The sequence below is a fragment of the Parasteatoda tepidariorum genome, chromosome 8 (genome assembly GCF_982258835.1).
Source record: "Parasteatoda tepidariorum strain Cologne lab strain chromosome 8, Ptep-v5.0, whole genome shotgun sequence".
Classification (NCBI taxonomy): domain Eukaryota; kingdom Metazoa; phylum Arthropoda; class Arachnida; order Araneae; family Theridiidae; genus Parasteatoda; species Parasteatoda tepidariorum.
The window spans coordinates 2169186-2189991 of NC_141762.1; the positions used below are offsets into that span (position 1 = coordinate 2169186).

At 27.8% G+C, this 20806-nt stretch overlaps 1 protein-coding gene across 5 annotated transcripts in view; it reads left to right on the forward strand.

The window, feature by feature from the left end:
- LOC107440719 (MAGUK family member discs large 1) overlaps nucleotides 1-20806 on the forward strand; it is a 256361-nt gene that overhangs the window by 221775 nt on the left and 13780 nt on the right. For 3 of the 5 annotated variants that reach the window (XM_043044038.3, XM_071180794.2, XM_043044041.3), the window contains 8 exons: nucleotides 5664-5766; nucleotides 8381-8557; nucleotides 13216-13288; nucleotides 14631-14727; nucleotides 15608-15628; nucleotides 17387-17431; nucleotides 17511-17561; nucleotides 19739-19840. In XM_043044038.3, coding sequence (XP_042899972.1) covers nucleotides 5664-5766; nucleotides 8381-8557; nucleotides 13216-13288; nucleotides 14631-14727; nucleotides 15608-15628; nucleotides 17387-17431; nucleotides 17511-17561; nucleotides 19739-19840 — 669 coding nt within the window. The remainder of the gene's footprint in view (nucleotides 1-5663; nucleotides 5767-8380; nucleotides 8558-13215; nucleotides 13289-14630; nucleotides 14728-15607; nucleotides 15629-17386; nucleotides 17432-17510; nucleotides 17562-19738; nucleotides 19841-20806) is intronic. The other 2 variants (XM_043044039.3, XM_071180793.2) reach the window with 1 other exon arrangement.

The following is a 20806-nucleotide window of genomic DNA, read 5'->3' on the forward strand; positions in this document are numbered from 1 at the left end:
AGTAGTCCGGAAGCTTAATTCATGCGGCAACTTTGACTTGCAAACAAAAGTTAGTAAATTACAAATACATAAAATCTTTTTAATTATAATTATGGATAAATCTTAGAATATTTCTATAAGCTAACTTATTTTGTGGGAATTCGAAAAGTATATAGATTAAGGGCGGTCCTGAAAGATCTAAGATTTTTGTTTAAAGGTTCTTTTGTGGTATGAAATAACGTTTTTAGAGAATAACATAATTGTTACTGTGAATGACTGAAATGGGTGAATGTTGACAATCGCTTTGGTAAATGTCCAGTTAAGTGCCCGATTTTATTTATTTTTATTAAGGTGCCCCGCTATGCATTTAATCCGAACACTCCTGTTTCTCCTCAGCACAGATATTAAACTATTCAAAAGACATAATGTCAACGAACATCAAATAGGATTATAACACATATATTTCGAACATTCTCTTGATTTCGGTCACTCACGGTAACATATAAAGTATTATTTCGCTTGCATTTTCTTTCATCTCTAGATTAAAGAAGACATGGGTTTTCTCATGTTTTTTTTTTTTAAATCTCTTATGTAATATTAATATAATAATCTTTATTATTTAATATTTTTTAAATACTAATCCCCCCCGTACGTAGTAAGTCTGTCGCTCCTTTTTTTTTTTTTTTTCGTTTGATGTATAAAATATAAATACGTCATTTTTAAGTTGAATCCGTTTTTCTCCACAAGATAAGTTTTACTTAAAGTTTCAAACTTTATTATTTTTATTTATTTATGTATCGTTTCAATTTTTTTATTTATTTATTTTTTCCGCTTTCATTGAATAAATCGTGCAAGTTTTTACTACTTTCCCTAACAACGTGTTTTATGGATTCACCTGTTTACACATTTTGTTTTCCTCGTGTGCGCTTTGTTAACATCGAGGAAAAATTTTCAAATTTGGAATAAACTTTAATGGATCAAGATTTTCGATGAGTTGCATGATATCATATAAAGCGTAAATGCAATGATGGGTCAACCTGATGAAATGCAATTCGGGTTGTTCTACATAATTTCTTATCATCACAGAAGATAGCAATGTGAGTTCCTGTGACGTCAATCAATGCTTTTTCTGCTCCGGTAAGTTATTGGGTTTTGTTTTTAGATATTTGAAACATTTAGACCCTCCACACATGAAGCAAACGGAGCACTGCATTTCTGGGCATGAAATATTAAATTTGGGAAACTAGCTTTTGGTAATGATTTGTAAAACTCAAACTTTGGCATATTTAAAAGCAACTGCTTCAGATGTCCCCAATCTAAGGCTACTCTATAAAGAACTTTTACTTTCAACACTTTACCAATTAAAGCTGTCTGTGCTAGCTATTTCCATCAATTTGTTTTGTGGAACAAAAATAGAGAAGGTAAAACGGTCATCAGTACTTCGTTGAAAGAACAAAATTAGCTTTAAACAAAGTAGACAAGAAAATGGATGTATATTGTTTATATTTGTCACGAATGGACACGTTAAAATTCTATCCAAATAAAACCTTCTGGCCGGCCGTAGTTTGCCCATCCCTGGCTTAAGGGATAGAGCCTCCCAATGAGTTGATCTAGGTTCGAATGCTAGCGGTTGCTGGTTGATACGAATTCTACCACGGTGCTGACGTAAAATATCATCAGTCGTAGACTGATCATGGGTTAGGATTCTCCTTGCAGTCAGACTAACCGTGGAAGGTTTTGTGGTTTTCCTCCTCGTGGGACATTCGGGTTAGTTCCACAAAAAAAGTCCTTCACGAAGGCTAATTTACCCCCAATGCTTGATTCAGGAGTTCCCTTGTCTTCTGGATTGGGCTCAAAATTATAAAGCAACGGAGTTGAACATTGATAACTCCGAATGGGATCGGCTGTTTATAAAATAAAATCTCGTGAATTTATTGATCTCCTTATTGAGGATTGTACTGAATGTTCACATTGTATTCTTTCCTATAAAAAAGGTGTTAAAAAAATCATAAAATTAATAATAAAGTTACGTCTTTATTTCCACAACTAAAATACCTTTTTTTCCATCTTGTTCATTTACGTTAAAGTTACATTTTTTTTCCTTTACAAAAAATATCATATAATTTTTTTTCATCGTGTTAATTTTCTTTCATCAAACAAAACTAAATGGCAAGCGGTAGTTTATATTTTGAATAGATTTATGTATTTCCCCTTTTGTCTGAAATATCCCTGTTATCGTGAATGTTAGTTCTCAAGTAGATCGGATTTAATAAACCTGATTACGAAGTGTTCTCGGTTATCGAGACAAATTACCTTCTTAATATTGATAGGGTTGCCATAGGAGCACAATCTGCCACTTTCTTCATTTAATTCCGTCTCGTTTCATCATTTTCGACTACTTCCTTCCGTTTCATTTAATTTAGCTTTTCAAAAGTCTGCCTTTCGATTCTGTTTAATATAATCGATCTCATTTGAGGTGCACTTGGAACTATGGAATCTTAAAAGAGTAATTGTGTTCAGAGAAGCGGTAAGGAACTTTATCGAATAAGATGGTAAAACCTATCTTTTCTGATAAGATGTTCTGTGGTGGAAATGGATGCTGTGCAATAGTAATGGCTTGGTTTTCCAACTGTATTATTTCATGTTCCACTGTTGATTCCAGTCGCAACTGTTCGCTGTAACTGTATAACGTTTTATTTATTTATTATCGAAACTAAAAATTGCCTTTTAAAGGTTCCAAAAAAGTAGAGGTTCTTTTTTTTGTTGACGATATTTAGAAAGTTATTTTTAAAATTACAACGGATTATATTTTTTACTTTGCATGTTCTCTTTATTTATTATTAATGACCCAAGTTATAAAGCATTGTAATGTTTGACCTTAAAAAAATATAACAGTATTGCTGGTATGTCGATATTGGTCATAAAACCTAATATAATAACATTATTTCAACTATGTTGCTTACAATATATTTTCTCTAAAATTTGTCAACAAAAAAGCCCTTTTTTTAATAAAATGAAGCAACTGAGAATTATTCATAATGCGAAAAATTATGATTTTACATTTCTGATTCTCAATTATCTTTCACGGTTAATTTTTTTTAATTGTATTTTTTCCCAAAATGACTTTTTTTAAAATTTGATATTGATTCCAATTTATTTTGTTTTATTTTATTTAATATATATGATGTGTGTGTGATTGACTATTTCATACGTATTTCTCTCTGACTAAAAATACCGATAATTATATGTCCGATTTGATGAACGTGTTTTTACGTATCTGACGCTACTCTTACTGTTAATCTTGTTTTTTTTTTTTTTTTTTTTTTTTTTTTTTTTTTTTTTAATTTGAAATTTTTGGTTTTAATTTTATTTATCCCGATCAAAAATTAAATGTTTTATTTTATCGTATTTTATAACGCTATTATTAATTTATATCGTTGTCCCTTTTATTATTTCAGTGAAATATTATATTTTCTCGTACGAATTAGAGATTGTGTTTACCTTCATATTTAACGTCATTATTTCGCATTTCTTATTGGCGTTACGTGTCTCAGGACTATGGTTATTTTTGAAGCTTTAATGGCGATAATAAATTCCGTTGTTTCTTTACAGAAAATAAAGTACGCATCGTGTAAATTGCTATAAGTTGCAATATGAAGTAGCACATTTTTAAAAAGGCTAAAAATTCTAACGTTATATGAAAAAAAAATTTCTTCAAAAAAATTTTTTTTTGTGAAGAAACTTTCGTTTTTAGCGTCTGTTAATTTTATTTTTTTTTTTTCAAATCGTATGCAAATTTTTTTAAGTTAGGTTTATTTCCCCATTTTGTTTTAAATTCATAGCTAAATAAACCATAAATATCAGCTGTGTCACAGAGCTTTTGCTGCATTCTTACAAGAGCAAAAGAATTTGACAGTACATAAACAGGAATTGTACGCACATGGATAATATCAAAAACTGATATAGATTTTTATAAAGAAGCCGGCTTTCACTTTACATGACGATCTGGTTATTCTAACTTAAAGTTATAATATTACTATCACTTTTTAAAATTTCCTGTTGCGTACAAAATACTACAGAATAAAATAATACAGAAATTTTACGATAAACAAACAAGGGGAACAAAAATTATGATTAACCTTTTGCTAACAGCTGGTACAACATGTGGACCAATAGGATGGTACAACATGGTATACCGTAAGCAAATAGTTTAATAAAGAAAAAAATCGCAAAATTGAAGAAAAATGGGATTTTATTGAAAAACTAAAGGGTTTACGCCGTTCCTCTGAATGTCTACAAAACTACTCTTCTGGTTATTACTAAATTTTAAAAGAACGCAAGAATTGTTTTAATAAACTTAATAGCTTCATTGTTTTTTTAGATTTAATTCAATAAAGAAATGACTAAAGCTTTTTATTTTAACCTTTTCGTTACGGCAGTCTTAAAAGATGCCGCTAAATGTGTATTGTCGGTAAGCTGATAATTGCAAGCATTATAAATCGAAATGTATCTTATTAATTTAATTCTGTGTGATACATTTTAAAGCAAGAGTCGATGCCCCGTGACACTTCTCGTTTGCACTGCAAACCTTTTCTTCTATTGATCTATGAACCGAAGGAAAATGTTTTTCTGATATGCAAAACATATTTATGAGCGCATTCAAAATGTTCTTTTAGTGGTATTAATCCAATATAGGTCAATGGAATATTGACTGACAGTTTTTAAAAAAGATGTATTTATGTAACGGCATCATGCTGAAGCCGGTTTAATACAGCTCTCGTACACACGGGAAATCGCGTGGATGCTGGCGAAATTCGTCACTCTTAACGAAAGGGTTTACATAGTTTTAGAATTTTTTTTTTTATTTTTTAATATTGGTCGTTGAATAGCTGAACCAATTTTTGGGTTTACGACTGCTAATGTTCAACTCCGTAGACTTGTAATTTTGAACCAATCCAGAAGACAAGGAAACTCCTGAATCAGTACCCCCAGAGGTATGGTTTGTTATGGGAACATGGAGGGCTTTGTCACCATTTACTACACGGGGAGTCTTCGGCCGCCGAGGATAGAATTTTAAATTTATAATTTTTTTCTTTTCTTTATGGAATCATTTTATGAATTTCTTACGTATTTTTAGCTATTTTTAGTAAAGTTTGCTTAAACGCCAGTAGTTTACTAAGTTTTTCAAAATGTTTAGCAAAATCGGAAGTATTTAAATTTTTGCTAAAAATAAGATCGGATGTTGAAAATAATGATTAGAGAAGTAATTCTGTTGCAAGTGAAACAATTATGAAAAGCATAATTAAAGCTGTTACTTATAGGCAAACTTATTCCAAAAGGGATATCTTTCTTACTATTGATAGGAATTTTACAAGTTCCCAGAATTTTTCTAAATAAAAGCACAATGCACAAAACATATTATTCTCTACATGGAGTATATGGTGATATTCACCAAACATGGTGTCCCAAATAATTTGAGAAATGTGGCTTATTATTATGTACTGCTGCAAGCCTTTCAATTAAATAAATATACACTTAAATATGCATAAATATTTTTCATAGTAAAATCTAACAAAGATCTTCAAAAAACTTCTATAATTGTTAGTTTTGTACATTAAGAAAAATAATTAATATTTTCTCCACTTTGCTGTATGTTAAGACATGATGTTTGTTTTCCTTTGTAGAGTATAATCGATTTGAAGCAAAAATCCATGACTTGCGAGAGCAGATGCTCAACAACAATTCAGGGAGCTTAAGAACTTCCCAGAAAAGATCTCTTTATGTGAGGTATGTTGTGTGCTTTTCGTTTAATTTCCATTCATTCACCTTTTAATTGGACAAGAAACATAAATACTTGAAGACTCATTAACACTGTCTGTTTAGTTCCTCTTGCCTTTTATTTTTTGTTACTCTGTGTTTCAAAAAGTAACTTATTTTAAGCATTTTATATTTCTGACGTTACATAATTTGATTTAATTAAAGTGCTTATTTAATGTAACAAATGTATTTCTTTTGTTGATTAAATTTGCATTAAAACAATAATAATAAGACCTATTCTTCCAAAAAAATAAAGTTAAAATAGTAATTAAGTTATTTTTTTAAAAAAATTGCGTCATACCCAGTAGGATACCTTACTTAAGGGAATTGGCTTTAGTAAGCCATTGTTCTCCCTAAGCGTTTTTAGAAGAGTAGTCTGCCTATAAATGCACCCTCTTTGTCCTTTTTCTAAAAATAAGCTGTCCATCCCTTAAAAACCTGCTTTTTTATTCTTATTCCATTTTTTAAAAAATTAATTCACTGTTTAAATAATAATTACACACTGGTAAAATTATCTGTGTTTATAGGTTTAATTCTGATAATTAATACAAATATTTACTTTGCTAGGATTATTCTCAACTCGTTAAATTTGAATAAGTATTTTTTTGGGGGGAGGGGGGTATTAATAAATTTTTTAGAGTTCAAAGCTATTTTTTTAACAAATATTTTTTTTAAATGCTCCGTTAAAAGTTTAATTTCTCGTAATTTTTAGTTTAAATTATAGAATAAAGCTTTCAAGCTGTTTATCAATTAATTGTTTCTTGTTAGTTTACTTTTTTTTTTCGAACAGAAAAATTCCAGGAGATTGCCTAGCATGCCTTTAATTATTTTTATAAACTACAAGTTTTTCTCGTATTTTGATAATGAGAGAAAATTACTTTTTGAAATATACCCATACCATAGTACAAATGGGTAATTTAAAAATAGTTGTAAATAAAATTCTGTTATTAAAGTTTTTTTTTTTTTTTAAGTAAATTTTTTGCTGACCAACTAACTACATAACTACTGTTTATTTAAAAAATTTCTCAATAGTTTTTTGAATTTCTCTTTAAACTATGTATTTAGAATTAATTTTACTGTGAATTCAATGATCAATAATTTGAATGAAATAATTAATCAAATATGTAAACTTTCATTAAATTAAATTTATAATGCGAAATAAGTTAACGTTAATTTCTTATTAATCCGTATTTTATCATGGTTTGAAATTTAATGAATTATTTTAATTATTATTTTGTAGCATTGAAATATAACTACTAACATAATGTTTTAGTCCGTTCGTTTGTATATTTTATAAAACAACAATGTTCTTTGGAAGAGAATTAAAAAATTCAATTTTTAACACTTTTTTATAATACTTATATTAAACTTATATAGGGGAGAGTCGGGTAGCCCCGCCCACTTAAGGAGTATTACTTATATATCTGTATAATATTGAGTAATAATCAATATTTTTGTATGTTTCTATTGTTTTATCATCTAATTAAATAATGCAAAAAGAATAAACCAAAAAAAGAATAATTTAACTTAAAAAAATAGAAATTTAAAAAAGCATGTTTTTCAGCTCTTTTCAAAATGTGTCGGGTAGCCCCGCCCAGTTACAAAAATTATGTTTTTACAGGTGTAAATGAAAATGACCAATGTATTGACAATAGATAAACCTCATTTATCATTTTTATCACAAAATTCAACAGATTTTTCTTAATTTCATACCTACTTTATTCAACATATTTTCAAAACTATTGTTTACCATGTAACCAACTGCATAAATACTTGAAACTTTGAAAATAATCTTTTTTTAATCTAATAATTAATGTCCGATGGCCCATTGACTTGAAAAAATATTCTATACATATGAAATTGACAGTGGGCGGGGGTACCCGACACTCCCCTATATACTTATATATAAGTTATACAATTATTTTATTGGTATATGAAAACTTATTTATTAAGGAGATAAAAGAAAGACTAAGTTATTCCAGTTTGTACAATGCACCTGTTCCGTTCAAAAAAAGTTAAATAAAAAAACTCAAATTATTTTTCAAAAAAATTATTTTTCTTAATGTTGAAGTAAGAAAAATTATTATATTAATTCAAAGTTGCTTGCATATTTATCTATATATACTAACTTTTGAAAGTCTGGTTATGTATATTTGTGTATTATGTATTAACATTTATAAGTCAAATAAAAAATAACAATTGCTATAAGGACAGATTTTGATTGTTTATTAAAAACTCATTTGAGCCTGGTTTTAGTGGGTTTTTTTAAAGAAAAAAAAAGGATTTTTTTGGGTTTGTGGGTGGGTCAAATACCCTGGACAGCGCCTTGCCCTTTTTTTATTTCTAGGGAGAATTCTGAGTAAACTATGAAAAACAATAACAGCATGAAAATAATAATATTAGTAATTAATTGTGACATCAGTAAGCTTTTCTCCCTTTTAATTAGATGCACCAAGGCTGCATCTGGCAGTATTAAAGCTAGGCTTATCTAAATGTCAGAGAATTTCTTAGTTATCTTTAACAGAATTCGTATTAATGCTTAAATTACTTCATTTTGAGTTTCATTTTTTGATTAATCCATTAGAGCATTATTTGACTATGATCCATCGAAAGACAGTGGACTACCAAGCAGAGGACTTCCCTTCGGATTTGGTGATGTTCTTCACGTGACGAATGCGAGTGACGACGAGTGGTGGCAGGCCAGAAAAGTCTTACCAACTGGTGAAGAGGAAGGTATGGGCATCATCCCAAGTAAAAGGAGGTGAGAAACTCATTGTCTTGTTACGATTTATATTCTTATACACAAACCCATGTAAAAATTATGTATGGCTAAAAATACAATTTTAACTAGTCTGAAAAAAATTGCTGTCAAACTCAATATATTAGAGAATGCAGTAGTTTATTGTACTGAACTGTCACTGTGGGAGATTGAAGCAGCGAACTTGTGGTTTCTCAATTGTCTGGAAAGTAAGAGGTGACTGTATTGCCACTGTATCATGCTGCTGACTATAACGGGATGTGGCTGTCATCGATCACCTGATACAAATTTGAAAATCAATAGTGTCTCTTCAAAAAGCTTGTATGGGGCCGGATAGCCTACTTGGCTCGACAGGGTGCTGGACTCGTGTTCGTGAGAAAGGGAGTTCGACAGGATGGCCACCCACCTGGAAAGCCTGGAATTATCAGGGAATTTTTTTATACTGGAAAAAACCTGGAAAAATTCAGGGAAATTTGAATAAAAACCTGGAAAAATCAGGAAATTTTGAAGAAAAGCTGGAAATTTTTTCTTATGTATTTTTTTAATTTCACTAATTTAAATTATTTACTAATTTTCGTAATTTGAATTATTTCATCCATTATACCCAAATTTTTTAGACTGAAATTTATCTCCGAACAGTTAAAATGTCATCAACTTAGCTATACTTTGCTTGCATCAAAATTTGCTTCATTATAACCCTGTTAAACTAGAATGCCATATAAAATTCTCCCATGGTTGCTAAACAAATGTAGAAACCTTTGATCTCTATGGAAACTATGGGAATGTGCAATTTAGGAAAGGCAAAGATTGTGCTAGACCTGGAAAAAGGGGTTAGGATATTTGCTTCTGTATAAAAATTCTGTCCGTGGTCTGAATCCATTCATGGCTCAAGTTTGTTCCAATGCTTTGGTGGTAATTTTTTGTATTTTTATCTGAATAAAATTCTCCGAAAATTAGTTGGTTACAATTTAATAATATTAGATTTTATATTGCACTCTTTTTTGAAAGCTTTTGTACACCCATTCAAAGAAATCTGTAAATTTTTTTTCTCAGCAAACTAACAAATCACTCATTTCTTTACAATCGCTGAACAGCAATGTTTGTTGACAAATTGTTACAATTGTTGCATTAATGTTAATTTTTTCTATTTCATTTTAACCTTTAATGGCATATTTTAATTTAAAAAAAGGGTTTCTTTTTTTAGGACTAACTATTTATTAATATTTAATTTTACTGTTGTGTTGGTAAATATTTGATTTTTAATTCAAGATTCGAATTGTATAGTTATCACTATATCGAAAGTTCGAAAATGTTGCTTGTATTCCAGAGATGATATTTATAAAACTATCCCTCTTTTTACCCTAAAAAGCTGACAAAGACTAAGGAATATATAGGAAACATATTAAATGATGTATAAACATAAAATGTAAATTTTTTAAATTCATATGTGTTTAGTTAGAAGAAGGAAAATGAAACTTTTGTTGTGTTTTAGTTGTGCACTGTACCAGATTCTAGTTGTGAAAACAAAAATAATTAACTATGCTAAACTAAAAAACTGTGTGTTTAGATTGGAATTCTTTAAATGTTTTAATTTCAAATAAGGAAAAAAATCAAAAAAGTATAAAAGTTAAGAAATTTTATCTATTTTTTTTTTTTTATAGAGTATAGAACAAAAAATTAGACAATTTTACATTTGTGGCATTTATTTTTGTATACTGAATCTCTTAAAATAATGCTAATTCAAAACAACATCATTTAAAAATTTGACTAGAGATATTGGTTTAAAGAAAATCTGATCAATGAATTTTATAAAATGCACTGGTAAGAAAAAATACGGTATAGTGCAGTATACAGTACAGCTTTATATTGAAATGTAATTACAGTGACTCACAAAAGTGTTGGTACACTTATGACTTTCAATGAAATAAGACATCCATTAATTAAAATGAATAATTCAGAATGGATATTTAATTATAAAAAATGTATTCTAATCATAACAAAACTGTATGAAATATTTTAAAAACAAAGGAAAAGTTTATTTGTTAGAAATCAATCATCAAAAACTTTATCCCTCAAAAGTCATCGTACACTTTAAAAAAAAAAAAAAGCAACTCTGTCTATTAGTAAATAATCTAATTTTTCATTAAATTAACATTTAGTAGAGTTTCCTTTCGCATCTCCAGTAGCTTTTATAAGCTTTTAAATATATGTAACTAGTTTTTTTTAGTCAGGTGAAATTCGTGCAGAATATTTTTTTAAAAATTTTACAGAAACTTTTACAACACTCAATTGCGAATTTATGAATTTTTCCGCAAATTTTATAATTTTAATATCTGATATGAAGTCCTTCTTTTAAGCATTTTATCACATATTGCACAGTGCAATAGGACACAATAAACTAATTTAACATGTTGCTGATTTACCTCTTATGATGAGAAATAATCAAATTTGGTCTATTGTTTTATTACGACCGTGAGACGTTTTTAAATGATAAAATAAAATATTACGGAATTAGCTAGCAAAAATTAAAATATAATTTTGCTATCATAAGTTTGATTATTCTAAATTGCAGATAAATAAACAAGAAATTAAATGAAAAATAATTGAATAAGAAAATTAAAGCAATTGATGATAATTTTTTTTCTGAAATCTAAAAACATTCAACTGTGAAATGACTTTAGTTGTGTAAAATTTTTGTTACTGTTTGATTATTGATTTCTAAAAAATTAACTTTTGCTTTGTTTTTAAAATATTTCACGCAGTTTTGAATAAATAAAAAAAATTTCAAGATATGTTTAAAAAAAATGACATTTTGAATGAAATATTTTATAATATAGACACTTTTCTTGTACACATCCTACACTTTATAAGAAAAAAACAAAACACGGACCTGGAAATTTTAAGATTTTTACCTGGAAAACCTGAAAAAATCAGGGAAATTTTAAATCTGATTTGAGTGGCCACCCTGGTTCGAATCCACCCGGCCGACGACTTCCCTCGCAGGAAATGGTGACTGGTGAACGTTAAATCTGTTGGGTCACAAAGTTCTCCATATTCTCATATCAAATTGGAGATGGATCATACTCTGGTTCAGGTCAAGATTACGATCTATAAATGGGTCCAGCCTATAAACAGTTGTGATATATGGGTGTGGCAGAAGTCGAATTCTTGGTCAGAGATGCCACCACTGGAAAACAAGAACAATCACACTCCTTGCCTTAATGGCCTATGCCAACAACAACAAAGCACGTGTTTCTAACTTATTGCTTCAGGGAGAAAACTTATATGGTATCTTTAGTATGATGTGCCAAACACTTGAATGATTGATCTTTCTTATTCACTTTCATCTCTGAAAATTAAAATAAATTGTAAATGGGAATTCATCTTCTCACCATGCTTAGCCAAAAGCAGTTAAAGAATTTTCCTCAACCAAACTCCTGAACCGGGATCCAAAGCTTAGCAAGAATAATAAAGTGTTGGTTTCAAATTGTTAATAAAAACTTTTATATTGCGAGCCTAACTCTGATTTAATGAGCAAGTTTTCTTAAAACTTCTATAATATAAATTTTGTTCAGTTCTCAGAATAAAAATGACAAATTAAAATGTCATTTCCTTTGAAAGTATTAAAAAAATCCATTTTAGTTCAAGTTGTTAAAAACTTGTAAGTAGAGAACCATTAAGTCATTCTTTGGTCTTGTTTTGAACACTTCAATAAGAAATTTTTGATGGTCACTAGCTTGCATTTTCTTGACTAAGTGTTTATGTATCTGCTGAATATACAGGAACATATTGGCAGCAATTTTCATAATTTTTATGCAATTTTCAGTGCTTTAAACTTTTAATCAATCAACTTAAAATAAAATTTTTCTAAATAATGAAATTCATTAAAAACTGAAGAATACCGAACTGATATTTTTTTTAAAAAAAATTATCAAATAGATTTGTCGAAAAAATATATAACAATGGGGGAAAATTATGGTGTTTTTATCACATTAACTGACGTAAAAGTTTATTTTAAAATAAATTAACTATAATGTTCAGGAATTAAAATTTTAAAAAATTAATAGAGTATTTTAATAAAGAGTTTTTTTTTGTAAATTATTTAAAATAAAGCAAACACATTATACAAAAATTTCAGTGTTGAAATTATCAAAATTTTTACAACTTAGGAAATTTGTAGTGAATCCATTGGAAGAGGCGATCCAGAAACTACACTAATTTAGATTCTGCGCATCAAAAATTAAAATGCGGAATTCAAAATTTCTGATTTTTTATTTTAAAAAAGGAAAAAATATGGTAGCTTTTTGTATTATGTTCAGGTGCCGCCATGCTCCACACTGTTGTGTACAAGCTGCAGGTTATGCAATCCTACTTTAGAACAAACTTCAAGAAGTATTTTGATATGAAGTTAAGATAATGGGGAGTTTTTATTGTATCTCAAACTATTTAGTGTGCTAAGAATTGTGATATTCAAATTCCAGCTTATCTGTTTACTTTTCTATAAACCATTCATAAGTTATCTTTTTTTCTGTCAATATAATCCTGAAAATTGGTAATCTTAATATGTAGTATAAATATTTGGAGCTTAACTCTATTTGTTACATTTTATCTTGTTTAAATTCTTCCATATTTTGAAACTTTTTTTTTCATTATCATTTCAGGGTAGAAAGAAGGGAAAAAGCTAGACTAAAATCTGTCAAGTTCCAAGGAAGAAATAGTTTCTCAGATGGAAAAGTGAGTTTTGTTATTATTAACCAAAATAGCGCATTTCTTAATGTTACAGTTTGTATGCCATAAATTTGAATTTTATTTTTATGCTGCACATAATATCTTTGCTGAAAAAAATTTACACAACTCAAGAGAAAATATATTAAAAATTTGTAGTAAATCATTAACCTTTTTCCAAAAAAAAAAAAAAAAAAAAAAAATGAATAAATAATAAAAATTTAAAATCAATTTTTCCCAAAAAAGAATAGAATCAATGGATTTTATTTTTTGTATACTTTTAAATAGGCTCAGATAATGCAGTGATGAAGCAATTTTCTTATATTAAAAAGATTGGTTTCATTTTTAAAATTTTTTTGGAATTTCTTAGTATTCAAATTTTATTTAATTTTATTATTCATTTAAGAGTATTGAAATAAATTTTGCAGTTATAAACAACTGTTATAGACAGTTATGAAAATAGAATATTATTTGCTGTGATGTGTTCATATGAGAAAAGAACCTTTTACAAACAGTCTTTAAAAAGAATTCATTTTGAATTTGTTTTTCAAAATATCAATCAACAATGAGTATCACTTAGTATCACTCAATATCACTTACTAATATCAACTCTAGTTTGGTTTTAACAACATCATTGTAGTGCTATATTACTTTTTTGTATTTAAATTCAGTACTTTTATTAAGTACTTTGCTTTTTTTGTGTTATGTCTGTATTTAGCTGAATTTAAAGATACTTTTTCAATATTAGGGTCCATGAAATTTAAAATACGATTCTAAGACAATTTTTTTTATAATTTTAGTTTTAAAAAGAAAAGTTCCTTTCATTTGCAGAATATCCTGTTAAAGTTAAAATTATAAATTTATATTGGAAAGAAAATCTATATCCAAGCATACTTTTTTAGTTTCTTTAATTTACTTTTTGTAATTACTTTCAATTTTGAGATATCATCAAAGAAGGCTGCATTCTTACAAATTGATAAACGGTTTTATGTAAAATTTGAGCGAAATTTTTTTATGAGAACTGCATAATGATTGCTATTTTATACATATCTTATTATTTCAAATCTAATTGATTTATATGATCAGTTATTAAAATTTATTTAAATACTTATCATATTATTTTATTAAAATATTTGCTATTAATCAACTGGTGTTAGTTGTAAAATGCAGACAGGGACTTGGATTAATGAAGAAAAGAAAAAACTTAATAGTACATTTAAAATTAAAATTAATTGCATTTTTGTAGATATTTGTATTTTTATTGACTTTTATTGTATAGAATAATTATAAAAAAAATATGCAATTCAAAATACTTACTAATCTTGACTGATGCATATTTTATTTTATCCAGAGTACGTTAGAAAGGAAAAAGAAAAACTTTTCTTTCTCCCGTAAATTTCCGTTCATGAAAAGTAAAGAAAACAGTGGAGATGACAGTGACAATGAACGTAAGCATATTTTTTTTCCCTTCATAAATAATGTTCATAATGTACTTAAAACTTTATCTCTTCATCTGTAATATTGGAAAACTATTTTTCTGCTTAGACAAAGTAAAACATTTCTTTAGAATCGTTTTAAGAAATTTCAGTGACAAAAAGTTTATAATTAAAATTGGCATGGAATTACAAAATACATTGTGTTATTTTTTTAAGAAACTAATTGCCATTTTTGTAACAGGCAACACAAAATCTTGTCCAGTTTCTCATGAACATTGTAAAAGATAAAGTTTTGTTTTTATACATAAAAAATATTATATAACTAGATCTGGTGTAAATGATTGCACCTATTTGTTGTACAGTACAGAACCCGTTATCCGGAAATCAGAAAACCGGAAAACCAAAAAACCGGAACGAAATTCAATAAATTTTCCCACCATTTAAAAAAAAGAAAATTTCTTTTTCCTCATAAGATTTTAGGATTTTTCTTTCATTTTTGAAAGATGCTTACCTTACCATCATTTTGGAAATAATTATTAGTGTATTACTTCATCGTTTTTTCTCCTTTTTAAGATTATTTCCAATATTTTTCTTTTTTTAGTTGGGTTTAACAATAAAAAAACTGCCTTTTGTAGCGATTCAGAAAACCGGAAAAATCAGTTATCCGGAATAGCGATGGTACCGATCGTTCCGGATAATCGGTTCCCTACTGTACTTGTTAAAATCATGTCACTTACAACAAAAAATATTGCTATATATATATATATATATATAAAATAAATAATACTATACTGATAGGATTGTGTTCTTATTGTAATTAAGTTACTCTATACATGTATTTATACAACTTTACAATACGATTTATTAATATAATATTTTCTGATAATTCTAGTGGATGGCTCCCCCACCAAAGGTTAGTTTAATTTAATTAAAATATATTGGGTTTCACATGCATGTCAACTTTTATTCATAACTCTCTGGGAATGCTTTTAAATAACTATATCTGTTAATATTTAAATAAATTTTCTGAGAATATCTGTTAAAACTTTTTTTTTTATGCTATTAGCATGATCAGTTTTTTTTTTTTTTTTTTTTGTTTCATTTGACTTTTGTTTGTGAAGTATTTTATCAGTTCTTGGAAATCTTTGGCGATTCTAATGTGTATTCAAAATGTCCAATTGCAGAGTACCCAATTTTAAAATTACGTAACTCTAAATCAATTAACGGTAACAGAATGAAATATATGGGGGGAAAAGCTGTAAAAATTTCAGACATAATTTTTGTTGTAGTTTCAAAAGAAACCATTTTAAGTCAGATACTTTAGTTGCTTTGTAGTAATAGAAAGTCCATATAGAAATGTTCAACAGCATCTAATTCCACCATAAAAATATGAAAAGAGCAAAATCCCTAATTATGTTATGTATTCTATTGTTTCTGGTTCTTGCAAATTGCTGGTTAAATCGCTCCTTTGCGACAAGGCACTGCTTTCTTACTCATTTCAGCATTGATTTTAATTTAAATCTTATCACCTTTTGTAACTATTTTTCAAAAGTTGTGTATAAAGTTTTTATCCATATACTATTATTTTATCTTTTCATGGCCAATTTTTACAGAGTTGTTTAATTTTGATTTTGGATACTCTTTCACGGGTCACCTAAGTTTTTTTTTTTTTTTTTTTTTAAATTATTAGTGAGAAAAATATATATCTTTCAAAAAGTTATGACTTATTTTCTAAATTAAAAAAATAAAATAGGTAATTTTGATTTAACATGTGTACAATGGAGACAAGACTTTTATAATGATAATTCTTAACAAAAAAAAATTTTAAATGATAAGAATTACTATTGCAAGTCTTTTAATTTTTAACATAATTCATTGCCTAATTTATGGCAAAAGTTTTTTAGAGTTAAACATTTTTTTATTAATTTAAATAAAGATCTAAAAAACTAACAGGTCTGCGACCTTTAGCAGGCTTCTTAGACTTTAAATTCCTATGTGTGTCTTATTATGAAATAAAACAGGCATGTGATTTTTCTAAACTTCATTTTTATTTTATTCATTTTAATCATATTGAGCCTAACAGTTTTATAGACTGTCTGTGTACACACAAATAGTGAAAAAAAAAAGTAAAAACGAAATAAAATAGAAAATTTTTAGTGCACGGTAGTTTCAAATGTTTTTTTATATTTATTTTGAGTTTATTCAAACTTTTCGTTCTTTTCTCACACTTGCTGATAAAAGTAGAGAGTTTGAAAGATACAATAAAAAATATCTAATATATGTTATGAGCATCTTAGTATTTTTTTTCCAGATATTTTTTATTAATAGAAATATATGTAAAAGCTTATTATATGAAAATATACCTGGATGAATATTAATTTAATTTCAAAACTGAAAATTTATTGTTTGTCATTATTTCACTTCAAGACTTATAATTCCATTATTGCATTTTCTTCATTTCATTATTTATTTAATAAATATTTTACAGAACTGTCAAAAATGTGTTACCTATTAAACATTTAGTGATATAATAATATTTAGCAATATTTTGTATTTTTTTTTAAACAGTAAAGTTAAAATAAAAACTCACTTTTGATCTTTTTTTAAAAACATATTTTATTTTGTTTTCAAAATGATCGTTTAAACCTCTTTCACTTTTTTTCTATTTCAGAAGCCCCAAATATATCTGCCAGTGATAGTGAAGGTGGCAGCATACGTTAGTCTTTTTTCCATTGTTTAATTCTATACTTAGCTCTATTTTTATTGTTAACTAAATTTTTAACAAAATTTTACAGGTGGCCCCGACGAACCCATCCTTTCATATGAGGCTGTAACTCAGGAAAAAAGTGAGTTTGTATGGTTTTTCTCATCCTTCTTGCCATAGTGTTAAATTTCAAAAAAAATTTTTTAAATGTATATTGAAAATGTAGACCTTTGACAAAAGAATTAATTACTCCTGAAATAAAAAACTAACTCTATCTGGCAAATAGGGCTGTCTATGGGCTGAAAAGATTTATTAAATCTAGGTTTCTTTCTAGAAAAACAAAGCTCTTAATCGACAAAACTCTTGTCCGGCCAGTCTTGACATATGCTTCTGAAGCGTGGACAATGACAAAACTGAAGGAAAATTGTATTGCAATATTTGAGAGAAAGATTTTGCGGGTTATACTTGGTGGTGTAAATGAAAACAATAGCTAGAGAAAGAAATTTAACTTTGAACTGTACAAGATTTATAAACCTGATATTATTAAATGCACAAAAATAAGTAGAATGAATTGGATCGCCCACGTGATTCGAATGAGTGACGACAACACATTAAAAAAGATACTGCTTTTTAGACCCACTGGAGAAGAAAAAAAGCGGGGAGGGCCGCGGTTGTGATGGGCTAACTCAGTGGAGTCAGATTTTCTCACAATTAATGAAAAGAATTGGAGATCAAAGAGAAATCAGAAGTCATCATGGAGAAATCTGCAGAGGAAGGCATTGGCTCACATTGGGCTGTCTGGCCAACTATGATGATGATGATGATTGATTGAAAATGTAGAGTTTTGGAGCTAAAAAGCTCAGAAATCTTACGAAAGCTAAAGCTTGAAGCTAAAAAATCTTACTATAGCATAAAATTTTTAACATAAAATTCAATTTATTTATTTTTTAGAGCACAATTTATTTAATTTACATAAATTACTTAATTTATTTAAAATAAGCATAAATTGTTTAATTTGAAGTAAAAATCTATATGATGAAAACTTGAAATGTAAAACTTTGCCTTTTTATAGATTTTGTAAATCAGTGATCTCCAACCGAGCCACAGACCAGTCAACGATTCAAATGGTCAACCTCCCAAAAAATATTAAATTATTTCCATTTTAATTACTGTGGTGCATTTCTCTCGTTTTTCTGTGACTCTCCATGGATGAGAGGTTAACCGGGAGCTGTAAGACTTCAACTAAATTCACATCAATGTAATTGTACTTTATTTTGAGAGCATGTTTAGATGCAATTCAATTAAAATTATTAAATCAAAACTATCTTAAATATAAACAATCATGGCCCCTCCCTCCCGCAGTGGGTAAAATTATCAGCCATTAGCCACGGCAATAAAAAGATAGCACTGTTATAGATCATTTCACTAGATTAAAATTTTTTAAGATGCAAAACTTGAAATGTGAGGCTTCATGTTTTTTCTATTTTGTGTTAAATAGATCATTTCACATATCTTTATTCATTAACATAAATAACATATCTTTAGAGCATAAGGTATCTATTTTACTGTAAAAAATCTTTATGATACAAAACTTGAAATGTCAGGCTTTGCATTTTATAAATTTTGTGTTATGTAGATCATTTCACTTACCTTTAAACTTATCTACTAAACATGGTGGCAATATTAGTCTAGATCAGATGAATCATAAAACGCGTCAAAAAAAAAATTTTAATAAATAAATAATATAAATTAAAAATAAATAAATTAATAAATAAATTAAAATGAAAAATAATGCACTAAGTAATTACAGGAAAAAATTGTATCTGCTTGATAAATAATTTAAAAAAAAAAATCATTTAAAAAGTTAATAGTTCATGCCTAGTTAGATAAAAATTTTAACTGCAATTTTGATTGTTTGCACCTGCAAAAGTTAATGTTGTTTGCGGAAAGTTGCAGTTTATGGAATTGCTTTATATATATGGTTTACTGTAACTCACTTAATAATAATGATATCTGTTGATATTTATAGTTATCATTTGTCATCATTTTATTAATAATAATATTTATGTTATTTAAAAAAAAAAGTTAATTATAGTGTTTTTGATGAAAGGTTGTTACTAAGATAACAATAAATGATGTAATTTTCCTAATTTTGAGAAAATTCTTCCATCTTGGTAACTTATTATTCTCCTGATTTATTTATTTTTAGATGTAAATTTTTTAAATAATTGTAATCACATTTTTAATATTTCTCTCTGATCTAATGTTGAACACTGTCCAAGCATGTCTGCTGACCTCGTTTATTTCTTATAATTTCAGTTACCTATGCAAGGCCTGTCATTATACTTGGACCATTGAAAGACAGAATTAATGATGACCTGATTTCTGAATATCCTGAAAAATTTGGCAGCTGTGTTCCTCGTAAGTTGGTTATTTTTTTTAAAAAAAAATTCGGCTCTTATTTTGTTGTTGTTTATTTGATTTCAATTCATTTACTTATTTACTCCTTATATCGAATAACAGACTGATTGATGAAATAAAACTTCAAAGTGGGATATAGTATGGATTCCACTATTTTCCGATTCATAGTTCCTTAAAAATTTCAATGGTTATCTTTTATATTTTTGAGAAATATCTTAACTGTATAAGTCAGAATTAATGGTCACCATTGGCCACAGGAGAACTAAGTGTAAAAAACGGCGATTAAAAAATTTGTTCCGCTAATTGCCACCTAATTGAAACTTCTTTTCGTTGCTTATGCACCCCATCTGAACTTTAGTAATTTTATAATATTCTGAGAATGACTCTATTTCACACTTATTTCTTAAAATTGTTATTCAAAATATTCAGTTTATAAAAGAAAGAGTAATTATTGTTATAATTGATGCTGGTTTTTAAACAGTCCCAATTAATACCTCGATAGTGCAAATATCTCTTTGTTTTGAAATTCTTTGAAATGTCGAAGTGCTGGGTCTTAAGAATCAGTAATTTCCAGTCTAGCGCAATCACTAGCTATTAAAATAATTTTGTCCATTGTGGCCTTTCTTCAACATTTGTGTTAACAAAAAAGTTAGGAGGGTTAAACAAAAAGAAGCAAGATATCTCTAAGTGTCTTCTAGCAATATACTAAAAGAATAAGTTTTCTACAATTTATAAATCTTAAGTTATTAGTTAAAGTATCTACTATTTTCATTGCAGCATTACTAAATTTCTCATGTGTGCTTATTCAATGATTTTAAGACTAATAATAATTATATAATCTTATCAAAAGGATTTAAAGAATGACGAATATTTAATTGAAAACTAGCATTTTCTTATTTTCCGACAATAAGCATAAAATTTACTTTCAGACATTAGACCTATTTTATTGTGAATTGTAACAAAGTG